The sequence below is a fragment of the Sporobolomyces salmoneus genome, assembly GCF_050403485.1.
Source record: "Sporobolomyces salmoneus JCM6883 DNA, S_salmoneus_JCM6883_v1_ctg1, whole genome shotgun sequence".
Lineage (NCBI taxonomy): Eukaryota > Fungi > Basidiomycota > Microbotryomycetes > Sporidiobolales > Sporidiobolaceae > Sporobolomyces > Sporobolomyces salmoneus.
Genome location: NW_027481162.1, coordinates 40116 through 61063, shown reverse-complemented (window position 1 = coordinate 61063; position 20948 = coordinate 40116). Strand labels below are relative to the sequence as shown.

The 20948-nt window shown below is 51.4% G+C and overlaps 8 protein-coding genes across 8 annotated transcripts; 3 read left to right on the top strand and 5 right to left on the bottom strand.

Moving 5' to 3' along the window:
• Positions 1–17: 17 nt before the first annotated feature.
• On the bottom strand, positions 18–1389 carry JCM6883_007317 (uncharacterized protein; the record flags this gene model as incomplete). Its single annotated transcript, XM_076628148.1, has 5 exons — positions 18–384; positions 497–666; positions 730–940; positions 1007–1188; positions 1261–1389. The coding sequence occupies 5 exons, from the start codon at positions 1387–1389 to the stop codon at positions 18–20; spliced, it is 1059 nt and encodes a 352-aa protein (XP_076491549.1).
• Positions 1390–1774: 385 nt separating this feature from the next.
• On the bottom strand, positions 1775–3927 carry CAB1 (pantothenate kinase; the record flags this gene model as incomplete). The annotated part of the gene is made up of 5 exons (XM_076628147.1): positions 1775–2061; positions 2129–2190; positions 2254–2527; positions 2601–3714; positions 3784–3927. 5 exons carry the CDS (start codon positions 3925–3927, stop codon positions 1775–1777), a joined length of 1881 nt encoding a protein of 626 aa, XP_076491548.1.
• Positions 3928–4508: 581 nt separating this feature from the next.
• On the top strand, positions 4509–7804 carry SPB1 (27S pre-rRNA (guanosine2922-2'-O)-methyltransferase; the record flags this gene model as incomplete). Its single annotated transcript, XM_076628146.1, has 9 exons — positions 4509–4511; positions 4583–4610; positions 4676–4691; positions 4768–4782; positions 4848–5129; positions 5199–5913; positions 5979–6074; positions 6133–7156; positions 7218–7804. The coding sequence occupies 9 exons, from the start codon at positions 4509–4511 to the stop codon at positions 7802–7804; spliced, it is 2766 nt and encodes a 921-aa protein (XP_076491547.1).
• A 2281-nt stretch (positions 7805–10085) lies between these two features.
• JCM6883_007314 (eS28 family ribosomal protein) lies at positions 10086–10686 on the bottom strand (the record flags this gene model as incomplete). The annotated part of the gene is made up of 3 exons (XM_076628145.1): positions 10086–10098; positions 10164–10360; positions 10684–10686. 3 exons carry the CDS (start codon positions 10684–10686, stop codon positions 10086–10088), a joined length of 213 nt encoding a protein of 70 aa, XP_076491546.1.
• Positions 10687–10823: 137 nt separating this feature from the next.
• Positions 10824–12015, top strand: RPS5 (40S ribosomal protein uS7 RPS5; the record flags this gene model as incomplete). Its single annotated transcript, XM_076628144.1, has 6 exons — positions 10824–10857; positions 11026–11221; positions 11432–11678; positions 11741–11786; positions 11854–11917; positions 11982–12015. The coding sequence occupies 6 exons, from the start codon at positions 10824–10826 to the stop codon at positions 12013–12015; spliced, it is 621 nt and encodes a 206-aa protein (XP_076491545.1).
• A 3092-nt stretch (positions 12016–15107) lies between these two features.
• On the top strand, positions 15108–16330 carry JCM6883_007312 (uncharacterized protein; the record flags this gene model as incomplete). Its single annotated transcript, XM_076628143.1, has 2 exons — positions 15108–15573; positions 15639–16330. The coding sequence occupies 2 exons, from the start codon at positions 15108–15110 to the stop codon at positions 16328–16330; spliced, it is 1158 nt and encodes a 385-aa protein (XP_076491544.1).
• Positions 16331–16701: 371 nt separating this feature from the next.
• On the bottom strand, positions 16702–18090 carry JCM6883_007311 (phosphatidylinositol-specific phospholipase C/glycerophosphodiester phosphodiesterase family protein; the record flags this gene model as incomplete). Its single annotated transcript, XM_076628142.1, has 7 exons — positions 16702–16801; positions 16882–17313; positions 17378–17453; positions 17516–17573; positions 17636–17736; positions 17795–17816; positions 17920–18090. The coding sequence occupies 7 exons, from the start codon at positions 18088–18090 to the stop codon at positions 16702–16704; spliced, it is 960 nt and encodes a 319-aa protein (XP_076491543.1).
• A 701-nt stretch (positions 18091–18791) lies between these two features.
• On the bottom strand, positions 18792–20223 carry JCM6883_007310 (uncharacterized protein; the record flags this gene model as incomplete). The annotated part of the gene is made up of 2 exons (XM_076628141.1): positions 18792–19673; positions 19741–20223. The coding sequence occupies 2 exons, from the start codon at positions 20221–20223 to the stop codon at positions 18792–18794; spliced, it is 1365 nt and encodes a 454-aa protein (XP_076491542.1).
• Between the last annotated feature and the right edge of the window lie 725 nt (positions 20224–20948).

The window sequence follows — 20948 nt, the reverse complement described above, 5'->3', positions numbered from 1 at the left end:
AATACAAAATCCACTATCTATCTCCTACTTCGACTGAGAACTCGTCGCAGCTTGTTTGGTCTCTTCGTTTCGCGTGCAGCATCGCTTGAAGGCTGCTTCGGTTCGTCTGACTCTGTGGCCTCGTCCTTCGATTCCCCTAGTTCGGTCCCTGCTTCCCCCGCTCCCGACTCGACTTCTTCTTCTCCAGTCCTCTTCCGCTTCAAAGGTCTCGGAACGACAGCAACGGGCAAAACCCAAGTCGCACTCAAGATGATCCATTCACCCGAATCCATCTTCTTGATCGTCTTCCAGTACCACGTCACGGCGGAGATGATCGCGCTGAAGATGGGAACGAGGGATTGGAGGAGAGGAAATCCGCGAAGAGTGATGAGGACGGGAGGAGCTCTGCTCGAGGATCAAGGTCAGCAAGAAGGTTTGGCGAAGCGGCGACGACAGGAACTTATGTAGTGATCAAGAGAGCAAGAGCGGTCGAGATGTAGGTCAAAGCGGTAAGAACGGGCTCAATGTCTTTTCCGAAATCAACAAACTGGTTGGATGAAAGGGGTCAGTCGAGGCTCGATCAGTAGGAGAAACAGTACCAGAGCTCACGACAGGCTCGGGTAGGTATATCTCGTAACCCCACCATGTAGCTCGGACCGACAATCGATCTTCCGGAGGATGGAAAATCTGGTGACAGCGGGAAAACGAGTTAGAGCGAGGGAAACGATTGGCTCGAGGTAACGTACTCACCTTCTTCGCTATGACGACACGTTTCGTCGGCGTTTGACCCTCCTTCGTCTCCTCGTTGTGGCCGTGTCGCCAATTGAATTCCCACCATTTCGTTCCTTCGTTCTTTGTAGACTTTCTCTCCTCTGCCCCGTTCGGATCTCCGTCCTGCATTCTTCGACCTCCCTCTATCGCTATCTCCACCAACTCCACCGTGTGCGGCACAACTTCGATCCTGTCGACGATCGATGCTCGTGAGGAGTCGGAGCTCAAGTCGAGGGGGAACGATACGCATATCGACCCATCGTCGAGAGGTTCGCAGGAACCATCTTCAATCGGAGGCGGAGATGCGCTGAGTGTGAGGTAATGAGTAGCGGTCGAAACTCGTGGTGAAAGAGACGGGGGAATGAGGTTGTCGAGTGCAGTCCAAACGGAATCTTCGGGACACGTGCCGTTCAGGAAAGAATGTTGAAGGAGCTGTGACTATCAGAGTGAAGAAGTCGACGTTACGTAGGGCGCGTAAAAGGGCACGACGAAAGTCTCGACTGAGCTCACAAGTAACCCTAGTGCTTCTGTTTGATTCCCTGCTTCAGCCGAAATCGTCCCGAGGGATGGAGGAGATGAGGAGAGAGCCGAGTGAATTGCGAGGGCACAGGTTCGGCAGTCAAGAGGTTGAAACGTCATCCTCGCAAGATGGCGAGTGACGAGGTCTTTCGAGAAGCAAAGCAGTGGAGAGGTAGCAAATGAAGCAGTCACAGCGCCAAGGCATTCGAGTGATCGAGAGGAAACCCATGCGAGATCGGGGAAAGGTCAAGGCGGGAAGAGGTGATGAATGAAAGGGAACTCTAAACCTGAAGGGCCCGAGCGAGAAGGGCTCTCTCCACTTCGCGGACTCTCACGATCCTGAGCGAACTCAGTCACACAGTACACACTCGAGTGCGATGGCGAGAAAGGTAGAGAGAGTCTTGAAGCTGCGTAATGTTACATTTCTTCAATCAGTAGTTCAAATAAGTTTTGCAAAGTGCGATGTATAGCTCTTCTCCCTCTCTGTCCTCCTCCGTCTTTCCGTTCATGTTTCCTTCAACCCGATCTCGACTCCATCAACTTCCGTCAGACTCAGCTTCCCCGTCTTCTCCTCGAGGCCGCTCGCCGGTGCTCCTTCTCTCCCTCGTTCGTTCGTTCCTGTCGATGGTGTTGATCCAGGTTGAGGCTGAGAAGGAGTAGCAGGTTCGAGGTTCTTGAGCCATGCGCCGATTCCGCCTAGGTAGCCTTCGTGTCTCAGGAATAGAGCTCGTTTCGTTCCTTTCGACCAGAATCGGATCGCGTAAGATAGTGTAGAGATCGTCGCGGCGTGACCTGTCATCGCGCACATCTCTATCAGTGATCCGCATGTCAAGAAGTCACAAGAAGGAGCGCGACTGACCTCGAATGAAACCTCCTCCGAAGTAGATTCGATCGAGATTGTGCTTTTCTGCGTTCATGTACCTACTCGCAGCAATCTGGTCAGTTCTCACATACTACAACAAAGAGAGAAAGCAGAAGACTGACGCAATCTGACCGATATTGTTCGAAATAGCATACAATAAACTCCGACTAATATCCTCCGGTTTAAAGCTCTTCTTCCTTTCCTCCTCTTCCTCCTCATCGCCTTCTTCGTCATCATCGTCCCCGCCTCCTCCTTCTCCCTTTCTGAACACTTTCCCGAACGAAGAAGCGATCGTCGAGGATTTGAGACCAATCTTTTGATAATCTTGTCCGTAAATATCTCCTACCAACATATCGACTGATGAATTATCACCTCTATCCGCCAATGCCAACATATCTATACCACTCAAACTTCACTATTAGCACGGGCAATCCCTCAAGAGATCAGGAGGGGGAAAAAACAGACTGACCATCGAAACTTTTCGCCCCAGTCAATAAACTCAACAACCCCCAAAGTGTCCCACCTCCCAAACTCGTCCCACTGATCCTCTCGAATTTCCCATAATCGTCAATCTTGATAATACTCACTCCTGAACCGATATTGACTAACAAACAAGGGAATTGAGCTGGAGTGGGGTTCGAATCGAACGAGATGGAATATTGTGGTGGGTTTGGAGATGGACGGGGGAGATCTTCGATCGAGGGAGTCGGGGATATTGGGCGTGGATTGGGATGGGTTGCGGAAGTGGAAGGTAGGGTCGTTGTTGAGCTTGAAGGATCGAGAGTCGAAGGGGGAAAAGTCGTTACTTCTGACGGAGGAGGAGAAGGAGGAGGGATAGGTAGAGGAGTTGCTGAGCGACCTGGCGTAGAAGGAACGTTGACGGAAGAAAGAGCTCTTTCTTGAGGATGAGAAATCGCCTGAACCAATTCATCCGAATACCAGAACACCTCGTTCGGTACTTCCATGACGAATCCTAATCCCAACACTAAACATTCCATCTCTTCTTCTCTCCGGACTTCTACTCCTAGTTCCCGTTTCAGCCGTTCGTAGAATTTGTGAGCTCCTCCTCCTGTCGCCATGATCTTGACGTTTTTCTTCATGACATCTAGCGGTACTCGATTCGATGCAGCTGATGAAGTGATCAGGGTTTGGAGGAAATTGATCAGGGCGGTGAGTTTACTCGTTTCAAATTTGATGAAATTGAGTCGACCGCCGGGAGGAATTCGAGATGCTGATGACCGTCTTCTCAGGTGAGATTGAAAGGGTGGATACGCTGAGCTTCTGTTCTTCTGAGATGATCGAGAAGGGGAAGCGGAAGAGGAGGGAATCGTCGAGATATGTTGCTGGGAGAGGGAACGAGGACCGAGAATTCCGTTGGGTTTCGCCGGTTCGGATGAAGGGGGAGAAGGAGTTCTTCGATTAGGGAATGGAGATGAGGTTGAGGGTTGAGGTTCTGGTGATGATGGGTTCGAAGGTGTAGGAGATTCGATAAAGGGAGAAGCGGAAGAGGAAGAAGAGACTTTTTGAGGTTTCGATGGAGGAGCTCGAGTGAAGTAAACGACTTTTGCTAATGAACCGCCGATCTAGCCACATAAATGGTTCATGATCAGCTCTAGATCGAGTAGGATGGAGAAGAGGGAAAGGGGACTGACATCGAGAGCGATATGGGAAATCATTTCTTCGTGGTGCGGCAGATAAACCTCTGGATCTTCTGAACTACTCGAAACGATCTCTGCCCCTCTGACGTCGACCAACAACTGGGTCCCTGCTGGTGAAGGGAGCTGGTAGTCCTCCATCTTTGTCGTTCGGGTAGAGGGTTGATCGCACTTTCGAAAACCGGTAAACCGCTGCTAATCCCAGATCTCTACCGATGAAAGTTGCGGCTTCCTAGTCTCGGCTTCTTGAGCTCAGTGAAAGGTTGGGGCTGGTCGAGGTCGCAGTAGGACAATGGGAAATCGGGCGGAGTGGGAATTGTTGGGACAACCTCGAATTCGGCTGCTCGCTGCTAGACGTCGAGTTCTGCTCCGAGTCTGATCGTATACTGATGCGTCGAACCCGTCGTGTGAGGGAAGAGAGGTCGGATGGGGTCGGGAGAAAGGGAGAGAAGCCGGCAAAGCGGAGAGTAGAAATCTCCGAGCTAGATATTCGGAGTTCTCCAACTTGGTTCAGGCTGATTTCTGACTGTTACGGCTGGATTGATCAGTGTGCGTTTGTCCCGTAGAAATCGCAACTGACAAACCTTCAGAGTTGCGGAAATTTGGCTCGGAAAAGTTCAGGGAGAGAAGTCGATCTCCTCTCCATCCCTTAACGTACGACCTGCTGGACAGTCGGACTCGCACAATCTCAATAGCCAGTTCACCCAGTCAGCTCTGTCAAGATGGTAAGTCCTGTTTGAAGCACCGCCGCTCTTGCTTTTTTTACTGAACTTGCTCTCCTCTCTTCGCGCCACAGGGTAAAGAACAGAAGAAAACGGGAAAAGGTATGTACTATCTGAGAACTCATTGAAGTGGACCGGAGCTGACTCGTTGTGTTGTGGATCAATAGGTCGTCTCGATAAATGGCAAGCATTCTCGAGTCTCTTTCTGTGTCTCTCGGACCAGCTGAGCTAATCATGATACTCGTATTCAAATCTATAGGTATCAACTCGCGAAGTGAGCCCCTGCAAACCACCCCCTCGCGAGACTTCGAAACTGACCAAATCCTTCGTTTCTTACAGAGAGCAAGGTTATCGAGCCCGTTCAGCGTTCAAATTGGTTCAACTCAACCGCAAATATGATTTCCTCTCCTCAGCTCGTTGCGTGATCGATCTCTGTGCCGCACCCGGAGGTTGGCTTCAAGTCGCAGCGAAACAAATGCCAACTCAAAACTCGATCATTATCGGTGTTGATTTGGTGCCGATCAAACCGATTCCGAGATGTATCACTTTGGTGGACGATATCACGACTGAGAGTTGTAGGAGGCAGTTAAGGAACGAGATGAAGGATTGGAAAGCCGATGTGTGAGTTTTCGTTTTTCTTCCCGTTCTCTTCCGTTCCTTTCCAAGCCTGACCCGCTTCGACATGCTCAGAGTACTCCACGATGGAGCTCCGAACGTCGGATCCGCCTGGGTACAAGATGCCTTCACTCAAGTCGAACTAGTACTCGCCTCGCTCAAACTCGCCGTCGAATTCTTACGCCCCGGAGGAACGTTCTGCACGAAAGTGTTCCGATCGAAAGATTACAACTCTCTCCTCTGGGTCTTCAACCAACTCTTCACGAAGGTAGAAGCGACGAAACCCGCTTCGTCTCGTAACGTTTCCGCCGAAATTTTCGTCACTTGTCAAGGGTACCTCGCTCCTTCGAAGATCGATCCGAAACTCCTCAACCCGAAATTCGTCTTCTCGGAAGTTGACGGTGCTGGTGAAGATGGACCCGCGAAACTTCAATCGACGAACCCTCTCGCTCAATTGGAAGGGAAATCAATCTCGACGAAAGACGTTCTCACCCCTGCGACTTTGAACGTTTTCGCCCCCGAGAAGAAACGTAAACAACGTGAAGGTTACGAGGATGGAGATATGACGTTGTACAAAGAATGTCGAGTCACGGAATGGATTCGAAACGATGATCCGATCGGAGTGTTGGGTTTGGTGGGAAGGATGAGGTGGACGGATCCAGAGGATAAGAAGTTGCTCAAGAGTCCGTTGACGACCGAAGAGATCAAGGTCTGTTTGGACGATCTCAAGGTACTCGGAAAGAAGGATTTCAAGATGTTGCTCAAGTATCGAACGGCCGTTCGAGAGGATGTGAGTTCATCCTGTCTTTCTTTCGTTTCCTGCCTCAAGTACTCACCGTTCTCGTCGTCTTTTAGCTCGCCATCGACTCGAAAACTTCGGAAGACGTAGAGGATGTCGTCGAAACGGCTAAGGTCGAACCCATTGACGAGGAAGAACAAATTACTCAAGAGGTAAGCCAGTCGCTTTTATGGTCTTCTCTGTCGATACTGACGCATTTCTCTCTTACAGATCGAGCGTCTTTCCGCCGCCGAGATCCTTCGTCGTCGTCGTGAGCGTCGTCGAGCAAACGAGAAACGAGCTCGAGAAGTTCAACGAATGCAACTCAACATGGTTACTCCGATGGATATCGGTCTCGAACGTCAAGACGGAGTCGACGATTCCGATGTGTTCGATTTGGGAGAAGTTGAAGGTGGAAAAGTTCGTGAGGGAGTCAAAGGAGGGAACTTGGGAAGTGATGCTGAGGCGGACAGTGACGACGAGACTTCGGACAAGAAGAAGGGGGCGAAGAAAGCGGTCGCTGCTGCTGAAGGAGTCGAGGGAGACGAGGAGGAGGAGGAAGATGAAGACGTTTCGGACGAAGAACGCAAAACTCGACGATTGGAGGAATCTCTGGATCTCCTTTACGAGACTTACCAACAATCGAAACTCGAACGTGATCACCGACACAAGGCGAAGGAAGCTCGACGCAAGAGAGAAGCGGCGGAAGGAGGGGAATGGAAAGGAATCCAAGGTCCCGGTTCCGACTCCGAAGCTGGTTCAGACGATTCTGATGTCGATGACGATCCCGCGCCCAAGCCTGAATCAGACGACGATTCTTCCGACGAGGAATTCCCTACTCAACCGAATCGAGACGCGAACGGCAAATTGCTCACGAATCTCAAGAAGAACAAGGTTCTCTCGACCGATGCGAAGACTCGTCAAGCTGCGATGTGGTTCGATCAACCTGCGTTCAAAGGTCTTCCTGGAGGAATCGAGGGACTTCTCGGTGGAAGTGGAACAGATGAAGAGGACGCCGCTTCTTCTCGTTCAGACGACGATGAAGAGGAGGGAGACAAGGTTCGAACCGTCTGGGATGATCTCGAAGAAGATGACGAGGAGGAAGAGGGAGATGCAGCCGAGGGAGATTCGGAGGATAGCGACGACGACTTCACTGGAGCCCGCGAAGAGTTCGAGGAGGATGAAGAGATGGACGTCGAGGCGGATATCGATGATGAAGAGCGAAAGGAGATCGAAAAGGCTGAACGGATAGAGAGTGAGTTCACTTTGAACCGTTTCTACCATCCGCGAGCTCAACTCACCAATAATCTTTGCAGAACTCGGTTTGACCACGGCCGAAGCCATGACTCTCGCTCAACAACTCGTGAATCGGGAACGAACCAAGTCGCAACTCGTCGACGAAGGATTCAACCGACACACCGATGTCGTTCTCGGAGACGGCCTCCCTTCGTGGTTCCTCGACGACGAACAACGTCATTTCCGTCACAACATCCCGACAACGAAGGAGGCGGTTCAAGCGATTCGAGACAAGATGCGAGCACTCAACGCTCGACCGATCAAAAAGGTCGCTGAAGCGAAGGCGAGGAAAAAGATGCGTACGATCCGACGACTCGAGAAAACTCGCGCCAAGGCTCAAGGTATCAACGACGACGAGGAGAACGGTCTCACCGAGAAGGAAAAGGCTGCTTCGATCGCGAAGGTTCTCGCAAAGAGCTCGGGACCGAAAGTCAAGAAGCCCGAGAAGAAACTCGTTGTCGCGACTGGTTCGAACCGTGGTATCAAGGGTCGACCGAAGGGAGTCAAGGGAAAGTACAAGATGGTCGATTCTCGTCAAAAGAAGGAAGTTCGAGCGCTCAAGCGAATTGCGAAGAGGGATCGAAAGAGTTCTGGAAGGAAGAAGTAGACGGGTTCCCATCGTTTCGAGGTTGTTCTTGTTCTTTTCCCTTGGGTTCACTGTCTCTTGTATTGTATTACTGTGCGCATTTCGGATTCTTCTACCAAGTTGCGCGAATTCGAGCGAGTTCGAACCGTTCAGTTCCAGCTGGATTGACTGCAGGCTGCTCGATGTTGGAGAGCTACGGTGCTATTTCAGGCCACGAGGTGACTCCTGAACAGCGAAAAAAACGGGGATGGATTACTTTACGAGTCTTCGTTCCCTCGAAATCTCTGAATCCTCTCCGTGGTCTGACAGTCTGGTGTCCACCTCAACAACGACTTGAGTCATTTCGTTCACTTCAACAAAGTTTTGAATATCTACAGGCAAAAGCAAGGAGAACGCTGATGTCTACCGAGTCACCGTCGGGCGAGAAGGACCGGAAGAGGACGAAGCTTTGCGACGAGCGATCGGCGTGAAAGCAGTCTATCGGGTCCATAGGACGAGACACATGCGAGAGACAGCGAAGCAGGAAAATCGTCTGTGAAATCGGATGGTTGCGGCGGCGGAAAAGGAGGAACGCTCGATGTACCGATTTTTTCTTTTCGTTTTCACGTCCACCAACCAACCACTTCAAGCTGGCCATCACCGCTTCCACTTGCTTCAAAGTGGTCGCATACTGTAGTCGACAGATCTGAATGCGACAATCTCGCGCCTTTTCGTTGATCTTCGCTTTCCAAACCTTTTCGGTGAGCTTTCGCAACCATTTCCCCAGAACTGGATCCCTGACTTGCTGGTAAGTTTGGAGTCGTCCTACAGCCGACTCGAAGCCAGCCCAGGACTGAAAGTAGACCTTGTCGAGGAAGACGTTCCAATATTTGTCGTCAGGAAACGACGGCTTTCGAGTTTCGAAAGCTCGTCAGCAGTACTGCTCTTTCACTGTTACTCCTGCACGCGAATAGATACTCACGAATTCATTCGCCTGAATCTTCTGACGTGCCTGCTGTACGAGCTTGATGCAATCTTGATACTCGTTTTCCTTTATCCAAATCGATTTCCCATTCTGTAGTTCTCTAACTGCCTTCAGCATCTTGTCAATCTGTCTCCTAGTTCGTTCCTGTGACGGGTCGAGTGGTTTCGCAAAGATCAAAGCCCAAAGAAGATCCTGAATCTAGTGCAAGCTGAGATCACCCGTTTGCGAGCGAGCCAAGCTCGAATTCCAGACTCACCTCGAGATCACCCTGATGGAGTTACCGTAGTCAAAGATTTGATGAGTAAAGAGATACGTCAGCTTGAAAGCGAGGCGCGCTGCATCGCCGTCAGGACTGAGCGAAGTCTGAGGCTGACCTGATGTCGAACAGGGCTCGCAATCGCTGCCGCCGGATAATGCGCCCTGTCCATGCTGATTACGACGTTTGATGTGTGTCTGTCGATGCGATGAGGTGGAGGAGCAGCGAGCGATCCGTGCTGCGGCTCGACTTTCTTCCGTTTGCGATCCGCGGACGTCGAGCGGACAATAAGCCGACAACGGAAGCGAGGCCGCTTGGAGTCCAACAGACGAACGCGCACGGTCGATACGGGCTCGTCCGTGAACACGCGACGATGAGGATAGGAAGAATTCGAGGCGAAATGATGTAGGACGGGGGAGTCGAATTGCGACGAAAGGCCTTCCAAAGCGCCGACTCGCAACAAGACAGTCTGTAGGTAACGACTGCCGACAGCGAGTACCGCAGCCGGAGGAACAGAGGCAGATCAAGGCCGCGATTCTCGCGAAAAAGGAAAACTGAAGACCGCAAACACCACGTTCTCGGCGTTGGCTGACTCGATCGCTGTACGGGAATGAGCGACGAGGGTAGCCACGATCCCGTCTGTTACGCGGTCCATTCGTGTCGCCCGAAAAGCGATGCGCCATGGTCGTTCTGGTGAAATTGAACCGCGAGTCCCGAGTGCTTGTGGAAGAGGACGAGAGAGAGGGAACGGTTGTACATTGGAAGGGGATAGCTCGCAGGGAAGATGAGGCGAAGAGGAAGATCGAATGAGTCGATAATGGATGTGAAAAGAGTCGGTTCGAAGAAAGGTTTTCGTTGAATGATTTTGAGGCCCGTTTTCCTATATTTCCCTACATTCTCCCGATCAGCCAGCTCTGATGGACCGATTGCATCACCTCGTTAGGTTGGTCGAAGTTCGAGAGGTAGAGGAGTTTTTAAACGGAGGAGTGGTTTCTTTGCATTGATCGAGGGGGAAATTTTGAACGAACAACACCAGAGGAAACCGGGGAAACCAGGACGAGAGGAGGAAGAATCCGCAAAATTTAACGGAGACGACTGGAACGAGCGAGGCTGGGTTAGAACGAGAAAGAAGGGAAGAAAGCAGGAAAAAGAAAACTTACCGAGCCTCACGCTCCGACTCGAGAAGAGCGAGGATATCGTTCTCCCTGACGGGTCCCTTTACGTTCCTGACGATCGAACGGGTCGAGTCGTCCATGAACTCGACGCGAACCTGAGTGACACCTCCGCGGGAACCAGTGCGACCGAGAACCTTGACAACCTTGGCGAGCTTGACAGGGACTTTGTTCGAAGTCGTCTCCTACTCAAACCAAATCATTCCAACCTCGTCAGCACCCTGTAACCCTTCCTTGTTACGCGTAAACTGAGACGAGTTATCCCTCTTTCCCCGAAGTTTCCATCTCCATCTCTCTAGCCTTTCGATCCGCTCTAAACTGCCATCAATCACTCTATCATAACCGCATCTTTCCCTGCCATGGTCGTTTTCGCTGAACTGCCGGTAGAGAGAGATAGAAAAGTCGAGGTGAGGAGGAAGTCGAAAGGTCGAAGAGAAGAGGGCTTGGGGGAAGACTGAGGCGGGTTGCGGGTCGTCGGTCGCGCTTGCTGAATCTACTGTAAGCTTACCATGGTTGCAGTAAGGTGAGGCGAGGCTAAAGAGAGAGGAGAGAGCGTTGGGCCGGCCTTGTGTGAAGAATTTTGAAAAATTCTCCCTCACTCGATCGGGAGAGCTGTCCCCCTCTCTCTCTTCTCTCCGTGTTGCGATCATGTCTGTCTCTGACTTCAGCCCCGTCCCTGCCGGTATGTTGTACCGCCTACTGCCGTTCTTCTCGTCCAAGTAGCACTCGAATTGACCTATTCAATCCTTTTCTCTCCCTTCTCCTCCTCGACTATCCCCTCGCCTATCTCGACCTCACGACTATCGAACTTAACACCAACCAAACAAACGCACTCGAATTTGAACATCAGACGTCCTTGCCGCCAACCAAAACGGTGTCCTCCTCTTCAACCGATGGGACGCTGCCGATGTTGAAGTCAAGGACATCTCCTTGACTGACTACATCCAGGTTCGCAACGCCGTCCTCCTACCCCACACTGCCGGTCGTTATGCCACCAAGCAGTTCCGTAAGGCTCAAATGCCTATCGTCGAGCGACTTGTCAACAGGTACATTTAATGTATTCTCTTTCACGAACGGCGAGTCTCTACGAGGGATGGACACGGAGGAGGATGATCAGAATCAGTTGAGAATATTAGGGAGAATTGCGAGGAATGAGACGGGCGAGGGAGGAGGTATTTACAATCCCCATTCGAAACAGAATTGAGTGAACTAACTCTCGTCTCTCTCGTCAACTCGGAATCGCTGGAATGTTACAGTCTCATGATGAACGGACGCAACAACGGTAAGAAGCAAATGGCCGTCCGAATCGTCGCCCACGCTTTCGAGATTGTCAACCTCCTCACCGACCAAAACCCCATCCAAGTCCTCGTTGACGCCATCGTCAACACTGGACCCCGTGAGGACTCGACCCGTATCGGTTCCCAAGGTACCGTCAGGCGTCAAGCCGTCGATGTCTCGCCTCTTCGTCGTGTTAACCAAGCCATCGCTCTCATCACCATCGGTGTAAGTCTTGCTTCAGGTATCTTTCTCCCGTTCGATGCTGATCTCACTTTATACGAGAACAGGTCCGCGAGTCTTCGTTCCGTAACGTCAAGTCCATCTCCGAGTGCCGTAAGTTTTACTTTTTCAAAATCCGCATCCTGAGCCTCACTCACGCCGATCTTTTGTCTCTACTCAGTCGCCGATGAGCTTATCAACGCCGCCAAGGGATCTTCCAACTCTTACGCCATCAAGAAGAAGGAGTGAGTTCTTTCCATTTCTCGAGCAACCCTGATCAACTCGCTAATTCTTGATTTCAATCTTCAGCGAGCTCGAGCGCGTTGCCAAGTCCAACCGATAAACGGATCAACCAAACAAAAGCAGCAGACAATCAACGAGCAGAAGGAGACAGGGAGAGAAGGAAGGCAAGGAAGGACGGTGGAGGAAGGTTTTTTCGAAAACTTTCCTTCTCGGTATCGCAAGTCATTTCGTGCAGTTGCAACGATTGGCGTGTCTTTTTTTTCGCAGGCAGATCGATTTGGAACGGAGCGGAACTGGAGAATCGAGAAATGGTGCGGTCGAGAGAGAAAACGAAAAAGGAAAATCGCGCTAGACAGTTGGGCGGGAGAAGGCTCTCGCGCCAGAGGGGACGTATCGGAGCAGCATGGGCTATAGCTCCCTACCGACCTCCTGCATACTGCAGATTGTCCGCGTGGACATCCTTCGAGCGCTCGCTCGTTTCTGTCTGCTTCTTTCACAGTAGACTCTGTTCGGATTTCACCCCAGTTTCGTGTCGGGAGTCCGGGATTCGAAATGGCGGCCATATGCGAGGTCGTACGTCCTCGCTTCGTGGCTTTGCGCTCACCAAGAGCGCGAAGCCTTGCGAAACGGCGCGGGAATGTCTTCGCATCTGTCTTCTTCACTCCTTGCTTTTATGAACTCTTCGTTTGTACTTTGTAACGTTACTCCTACGGCAGAGTGAGACTGCTTCTCGTCAGAAGAATGCAGTTCGTTCGAGCTGTTCACTGCGAAAAATGACAGAACTCGGTTCTTCCTCCTCCCCTTATTTCGTCACCTTCGACTCTCGCCATCTTCGGGTCGAGCGAAACAGTAGAGCGATATCTGATTGACCCACCTCGTCACGAAGCGACTCCGACGTGTCCCCGACTCGTCCTCTTTCTTCATCAAACAACCTCGACTTCTTCCTCCCTCAACAGCTCCGGCACATCGTTAGACAGTAGAGACGCATCAGTGAGCTTATAGAAGGATTATTCCGAGGTCAGAGCGAGTCTACGGAGTCACCAGAGTACGTTCCTCTCCTTCAACAACTCTGATCATCGCTCTCGAATCACAACAGGCACTTCAGCGAGAACCAGGAGCTGACACGCTGCCTTGTCTACAGACTGAACAGACGAATACCTAGTCAGCGCTTCCGCCTGTGATCAAGATGACTACCCTCTCCTCTCTCCCTCCCGAACTCCTCCGCAACATCATCGAGTCAACCGTCCCTCACTCCTTCCACTCGACGACCTACGATGAGCGTCTTACCTTCCGGTCGACGACTTACGACTTACGACAATCTACTCTCTCCTCTCTCTCCCTCGTCTCTCGACAATTTCGCGCAATCGCACAACCCCTCCTCTTCGAGATCGTTTCTATCGGCACGGACGACGAGCTCAGATCCTTCCTCGAAGGGCGGTCTGGCACCTTCGAGCTGAAGGAGGTTCTAATAGGATACTATGTAAATTCGGAAGGGTCTCGGGAGCTTCTGTCGGGATCGAAAGGCTTGCAAAGTCTTACGCTCGAACGACAACGTCAAGATCCGTTCGACCTAGCCGTCCTTGTGCAATATACGAGTCAGTCCATGGCTCTGTCAACTGGAGCGCTGAACGTCACGCTGAAGCTTTCGTCCTCCGCTATAGAGCTCGTCGATCTCCAGCTTATCGGATCGGGCTTCGATTTCACCATTCGCAAGCCGCTCACTTCCCTTCGATCTCTTACCTTCGACTTTAAGGCGCTGGAATCCTCCGTTCCTCTCCTACTGGATCCTGAAGTGTTGCCCTCGCTTCAAGCTCTCGGACTCCAAGCTGTGATCGACGAGGAAGAACTGCAACAACTAGGAGAAACAAACCTCTCGCGGCTCCTCCCGCAGCTTGATGCTGTCGTTATAGATTCGGATCTATACCGTCTCGGCATCAATGACCTCTTCTCCGGGTACTCTTCTCGTATCCTGATCGATGTCTACCGTGGAACTCTCGACTCGCGCAGATCGATTCCATCTCTTGCATTCGCTCGGCACATCCGTATTCAAGCATTCACAACCCTTACGCTCGAGACATCGGCACGCATTCTCGCACTGCTCGCCGCCTATCGAGAATCCGAAAATTCGTCACTTAAGTCAATTTACCTCCCCCTCGAATGGCATCCCTCCCGTCTCCAATCACCAGACATCGTTATCGAGATGCAACGAGTAATAGAGGAGTGCGAAAAAGCTGGAATTGAGGTCGTTTTTGAATTGCAATCTCAGTCATATCTAAACAACTACATTTCGGGACACTTTCGGAATAGGCAACGAAGGAGAAGGAAGGAGGAGGAACAGAGGTGAAGAGGAGAGGAGGAGAGTCAGTTCTGAGCAGTATAAGTGAGGACGTATAGAACGTTTTCTTTTTGATTGTCTTTTGTTTGTCTCTCCTCCATTTCTGTTGCTCTTCCATTGTTCTGCAATACTTTTTCGACACGTTCCGACTGCACGCTGAATCCGCTAGAGGACATGGTCTTTTTCGTCCGAGGTCGAAGGGACGATTGAGCAACGGAAGATTCGAGACAACTTGACGGGTCTGACGTTGAAGAGACGAGCTCGAGCAATCGGTAGGACCATAGCTGCGAAAACTGTTTGATGAGCCCAGGCAGTGCAGTCCGCGCTCAAGAGCGTTATAGCAGTTACAGAGCCAAGTCGAAGAGCGAGTCGCGAGAGAATGAAAGTGCACCGATGGAGCAAGGAGAGGGATGTCTTCTGCGCATCTGAGGATCCGAGAGCCCGTACTGATTCTATCTGCTACGCGTGGATTTCAGCCTGAGTAGTCGAGTCAGCGGTAAGAGGGAGCGACGCCCGCGAGAATATCTTGCCCTCTTTCGCCTCACTCTCACCCCTCACAAAGTGCTCTACACCTCGCAGGAGTACAGAAGACCCTAGTAGATACCTTCTGCCCCTCCCTCGGCCTCTCCAGCGACGACGGTCTCCTTGCTCGTCACTCAACTCATTTTCATCTACAACTTCGACTCTTGGTCTATCTGCCCCTCTGAGCGACTGGAAAAGCAGTGGGAAAGATTAAGCTGTTGTCTAGAGGATCTGAGCAGGAACTGTAGAGGTTCTAAGTAAGTCAAGACGCATCTCGAACAACGTTCGTGTCTCCTCCCTCCTCACTTCTCCCTCTGTTCGAGAGTACTTAGCTAATGCCGCCGTTCGTACCGTTCAGACCTCAGATCAGAGTAGTCCCTTCCGAAATGCCCCCTCAGCCACCCGTCGAACTCCTCCGCGTCATCGTCGACAACTTCCGACTTCCTCCTCTCTCGAGCATTCTTCGCACACGGCAGCTCGAGGACGAGACCCGATCTACGCTCTACTCTCTCTGCCTCACCAGCCGAATCTTCTACGAGATCGCTCAACCTCTCTTGTTCCACTTCGTTCGAATTCCGCAACACAACGCCATTCAGACGCTCTCGCTTTTGGTTCAAAACAACGAGGGGACCGACCGGCTGGCTCTTGTCCGACAGGTGTTGTGTGAAGAGCATGCGGGAGAACGTATTGCACGACAGAGGTACTCAGTTTACGTGAAGAAATTTTACTCTTTGGCGAATCGGCTCGAAGAAGTTGTCGGTCATTACGCTTTCGCGCCAGTAGAGCATTACCTAGAACCTGGTCAGTACTTCCCATATATTCGCATTGTCCAAAATAGCGATCCAAATCTGGCGGTTTGACGTTAGGCCTCACTTTGAAACGACTCTTCCTCAACGAGGTCCGCCTCGATAGCATGAGGATGTCCGGTCTCAAGTTCCCCTCTCTCGAAATTCTTGGTCTCCGCGACGTCATCCTCGAGACGGAACCCTTCGAGTGGACCATTTTTCCGTCTCTCCGTCATCTGGTCTTCGACGAGGTCGCAGATGGTCAAATGAATGCCCTGTCCGACCTCCTCCCGCAACTCGATTCAATCATCCTCATGTCGGACGATTTCGAGAAAGCACGTCCCACGCTCAGTCCCGATTTCCCCTTCAAAAAACTTCTGGTTCACCATCCCTGGTGTTGGCACGAAAATCATTTACCCATCGAGGAGGATTCGCTCGTCAATATCCGTCTCCTTGTGTCCGAAGTCTGCGGCCCGGGGAGACCGCCGAATGGCCCAATGATTGATGAATTCACCGTTCTCTTCGACGACAAAGATCGTTTTCCGCAACTGGAGTCCATCTACCTTCCGCCTCCAGGATCACTTCCCGAAGACTACGACCAAGAAGACGTCTGCACCGCTCTCGAACGCCTCGCTTTTGCCTGTCGAGACCGCCACGTCGAAGTCGTTTTCGAGGAACAAGCGGATAAGACCGATCCCCAGTGCCAGGTATCGGAGGAGTTCATGAGACGAATGACGAAGAAGAGGATTGCGAGGGAGACCGGAGAATCGTGAAGGAAACGGTCGAGGAGAGTGGGAGAAATCAGTCGAGGTCAAGGTTTTATGCGGATGTTACTTTTTGTGTTCCAGTCTGGTAGACCTTTCTCCCTTCACCTCAGAACTTCAGCACCCCTTCGTTAGTCCACTGTAAGAGACTGTAAGAGAATTGATCAGGTGTCCCGCGTTCTCGCAGACAGTCAAGAGTTTCTTTCGCCGACTTAAACAAGACGACATGCTTTACAGCCTTGCGAGGATACTGCTACATACGAGCCACATGAGCTCTGGAGAGATACACGAATGCGAGAGAGGAACACAACAATATGTGGAGACGAATTTTGAAGACGGGAACGGAACGAGTCAGAAGGAAGAGAAAGCAGGGAGATCGATCAGAGCTTTGAAGCTGCCAATAGATTGTCGGCGTTGATCCAATCGACTCCGTTGTCTAAAAGGGTTCTCCAGGTCGAATCACGTTTGAACGCGGGCCAACTAGAGGATACGAAGGACGAGTTCAGTCAAATCAAGCTCAAAACCACGACTCTTCGGCGGAAGAGGAGAAGAGAGCTCACCCAGGGGTTTCCCAGAATCTTGTCTTGATCCCTTTCGAATGAGCGATATCGACCAGCCTCCTTATCTCGTTGGAACGATCTCCCTCAAGGTCAAAACTTCCCAAAGTTCCGAACATCTTTCTCAAACTCGTACTCGACAGAGGAGCTACTTCACTCCCATAGTCGATTGATTCTATGTCGGCCAAAGGAGTGTCGTAGAAGATGAACCGAGGTTGTTGTTGCTTGACGAGTTCAACGGGGCAATTTCCAGTACAAACGATCGTGATCGCTCGGACGGTGAGTTGGCCAGTTTCCGCATCGTAATAGGATAGAAGATCTCGAGAGCGGAAATGAGAGAGGTAGGAGATGACGGCGTCGTGTAGTTCGGCTCCATCGGTTTTGTAGTCGAGGAGGAATTGGACAGTTTGCTCGGGATCGTAGTCATAGACACCGCTGGAGACGCTCGAGGGAGGATCAGCCGATGAGAGACGACTAGAATCGACAGGAGAGGGCTCACTTGACGGTTTCGTTCGGCTCGTTCGCTGCGAGAGCGTTCTGCGGATTTTGCAAATCGAGAATTTCTTCGAGGGGGTCTGTTCGCGCTCGAGTGTGTGTTCAGTCTCGGCTGACAATCGGTCTTTGCGACTCGACATACCCAGGTAGAGAGACTTGAGAGTCCTTGCGAGCGAGAGACTAACAGACTTGTGTCCAACCTGAGCAAACCGAGAAACAAGAAGTCAGCTCGATCCGCCTGCTCATAGTTCAGATTACTCACGAGCAGATCTGTGTTATTCCCAGACCCGACGAGATGAATATCCGCTTCGAACGATTTGCATCCGAAACTCAAAGCGTCGAACAACGGAACTTGCCGCCAATCTAGAAAGGAAAACGATCGAATATCAGCTCACATTTTCTCGCTGATCGTTTCACTTACAGTCGTTATGTGAATGGATGTTCTGGTGGAGAAAACGTCGACGAAAGCAGAGCAAGGAAGCAAAATCGTCAAATCGTGAAATTCCGACTCGCTGCGAAGCGTAGTTCCACGGGACTAAAACGCACCTTCGGAACGATATCCCTCGTCAACGACGTCGGATAAGTCAGAGCAGTCGCATCGGATTGAACGATCAGTCCAGAGATCGCCTGCATCGAAGAACGTGCGAACAGGAGTGCTTTCGAAATTGATGAAGAAGAAATCAAGGGAGAGGAAGAGAGGACCGGAATTGCGGCCATAGAGAGAGGAAGACGGCGCTCGAAGAGGTGGAGGTATACGCTGTCAATTGAGGTGCAGTGAGGAAGAAGAGAGAGAGAGAGGAGTCAACTTTCGAAACGGAGATCCCGCTCGAGAGTCGTCAAATTCTGCTGCTGCTGCTTGTCTGCGGAAAACGTGCGAGGTGGATTTCGAACCGTAAGAGTGGAATTCGATCGAGTTGACCGGCGCAGGCGAAGGAGGAGGTCTCGAACATCCTAAGTCACCTTCCCAACAAATACTGAGCTTCGACTCCCCTTCGTTCCGCGGGCTACCTCCGTACGAGACTTGGAGAAGGGGAGAAAGCGACGAGTTAGGGAAAGTACGAGGGGGATGTGATGGAAAGGGGGCGAGACGTCAACGTCCGAGGATGGGAGGCTAAGAAGAACAAAAGGAGTGCGGTAGCACTAGTCGAGGGGGGTGAGATCAGATCGTGAGGTGAATGACTTCGAATTCGAGGAAGCTCGGACTCTCTCAAAGATCAAGATCTCGTCTCGACGTAGAGAAGATGGAGGAGAAGAGGCTCATTTTCGACTCGAATGATTTTGATAGGATGCAAGGTAGGCTACAAGTAGAGGGTAATGACAACAAGACGAGAGGTACTGAATATGAGCTACAAGTTTTGTCAGAAGAACAGAGAAAATACGATAGAAACGACGATGAGGAGCGAAAAGAATGAGCTGATCTAGATCCAGTCGTATCGAACGGATTGAGAGGAAGATTGTCGGGCAGCTTGGAAGCTATCGGGTCGTCTCGAACGAGAGTAGAGGTGAGGGGAAGAAGGCGGCGAGATGAATCGGGAGGAACGAGTCAAGACAGGCGAAGAAGATTGGGTAGGAGGAGAGGAGAAGAACGTCGAAAGTTCATCGAGTGCAGGCCCAATTTCTTTCTCCGGAATTTGCGTTCTTCGCGAAGAAGGGGAAGTCGTGCAAGTCGAAGTCGAGAGATCGTCTTCTCCTCCCATATCGATGTCGTAGCAGATGCCTTCAAACGACGAGGCGAAGAAGACGTCTTCGGGCAGGACGATTACGGAAGAGTAAGAGGGAGAATCGGCGGAGAGAGGAGTAAAAGTTGTGTGGCCAGTTTCGATGAATTCAATTTCGATATCACGGGACGGAGATCTGTCGTGTGCTTTCTTATTAGACGAGTCAAAGATGGCGAGACCATCTCCGTGCCCACCTTGAATCGAGTAGGAAGAGAACGAAGGAGGGGAAGAAGGAGGTGCAGAGTAGGAAGAATCGCCGATCGAGATGCTATGGTGAACGGGGGCGTCCTCCTCGATTTGACTCAGTCGGACCTTGATGAAGTAGTCATTGAGAGCATCGACGGCGTCGGCTTTCTCCGATTGACGTTTCTTCGAAACGGTACGAGGGGAAAGAGGAACTCGAGAAGAATGATGAGGTCCGAGAGTCGCATCACAGGGAAGGGTAGGTGAAGGAGGAAGAGAAGAAGCGGCGGTCGAGTAGGACACCGACGACGAGGAAGAGTGACCGCGAGAGTGGGAGAATTCGATCGATGAAGCTGCCGAGTTTCGGTTCGAGTTGTGAGAATCGTAGTAGGAAGAGCTCTATTGGACGGAGACTTGATCAGCTTCGCTGGAAGGCGCGAGACACTGTCTGAGAAGTGAGACTCACCAAGTCTGAAGGGCCTTCGTTCCAGTCACCGACGCAACCAAAATCGAGTTCAGTTTTCCCATTTCCTCGTTTGTGTTGCAGGCGACGGAAGAATCGATGCGAATGTCGCGAGGTAGAAGGGGCTGGTGAAGACGAAGAGTATGTCGAACCAGACTGGCTGGGAGGGGAAGTCAAGGTTGAGAGACCGTGAAGAGTTTCTTGCTTTCTTTCTCCTCCTCCTCCTTGCGAGGTTTCCTTGGTTGAAGGTGAGATCGTCGACTTGAACATTGGCATGTAGGGAGGATCGGCGAAGGGGACCGCCGGCAAAGTCTCAGTCGAAGAGGGAAGAGGCTGGTCACTCGAACTTGAGAGTCGACGAAGAGGTGAGCTCGAAAATGAAGTCGAAGATGAAGTGAAGGATGCGAGTGAGAACCGTCTGCGACTCGATGAGGAGGAGGAAGATGAAGTAGATGAAGGAGTGGTGGAAGAGTTATGTGCCGGCATTTTTATACGGCCAGCTTCGAGTGAGGAAAGTCTTTCAAAAACCGGGAAGTTCGGGAACGAACGAAAATCTGTCTGGACCTCCTTTACTAAAGATGTCTCGGAATCCCTTTCGTTCGGTGATCGTCACCGCTCTATCGGAAGTCTAGGGTTTTCGCAAACGAGCTCGATGGTCGACAGAAGTACAGTAGAGAGAAAGGAGAGAGAGAGCGAGTTTGGCTTCTCGTAGAGCGTGATGGTATCGATGGTAGGTCTAGAGGCAGAGCAAGGCTGGACAGGGTGGACGTATCAAAGCCTGAGGCTCTGAGCTTCTACTAAACGCTGTACTGGAGGAAACAGGAAAATATCTCAGTCTCCCAGTTCTTCCTTGAAATGGAAACTGTGTATCGTTCGTTTGGCGAGTTCCCCTCAATTGTGGGATTGATGCGTGGATCCATTTGTGACTGGTGCCGACGGATCCGAGGTAGGAAGCTTCAAGTGAGAGGAGAGAGGGAAAGAGTCCTTTCCGAATCCGGCGCGCCCAAAATTATGGAAAAGTCTCGCTCCTCTCCCGTCTCTCCCCTCTCTCTTTCGACCTGCCTTTTCGACTATCTGCCTTTTCGGCTGTTCGGCACCGCTCACAGAGTTTCAGGGGAGTTTATCGGCAGAACAATCGGGTCTCGAATTCCGCTCTGATGGCTTGCTTGGCTGCACAGTATATTCTCCCTCTGGAGTCTGATCTCTCCTGC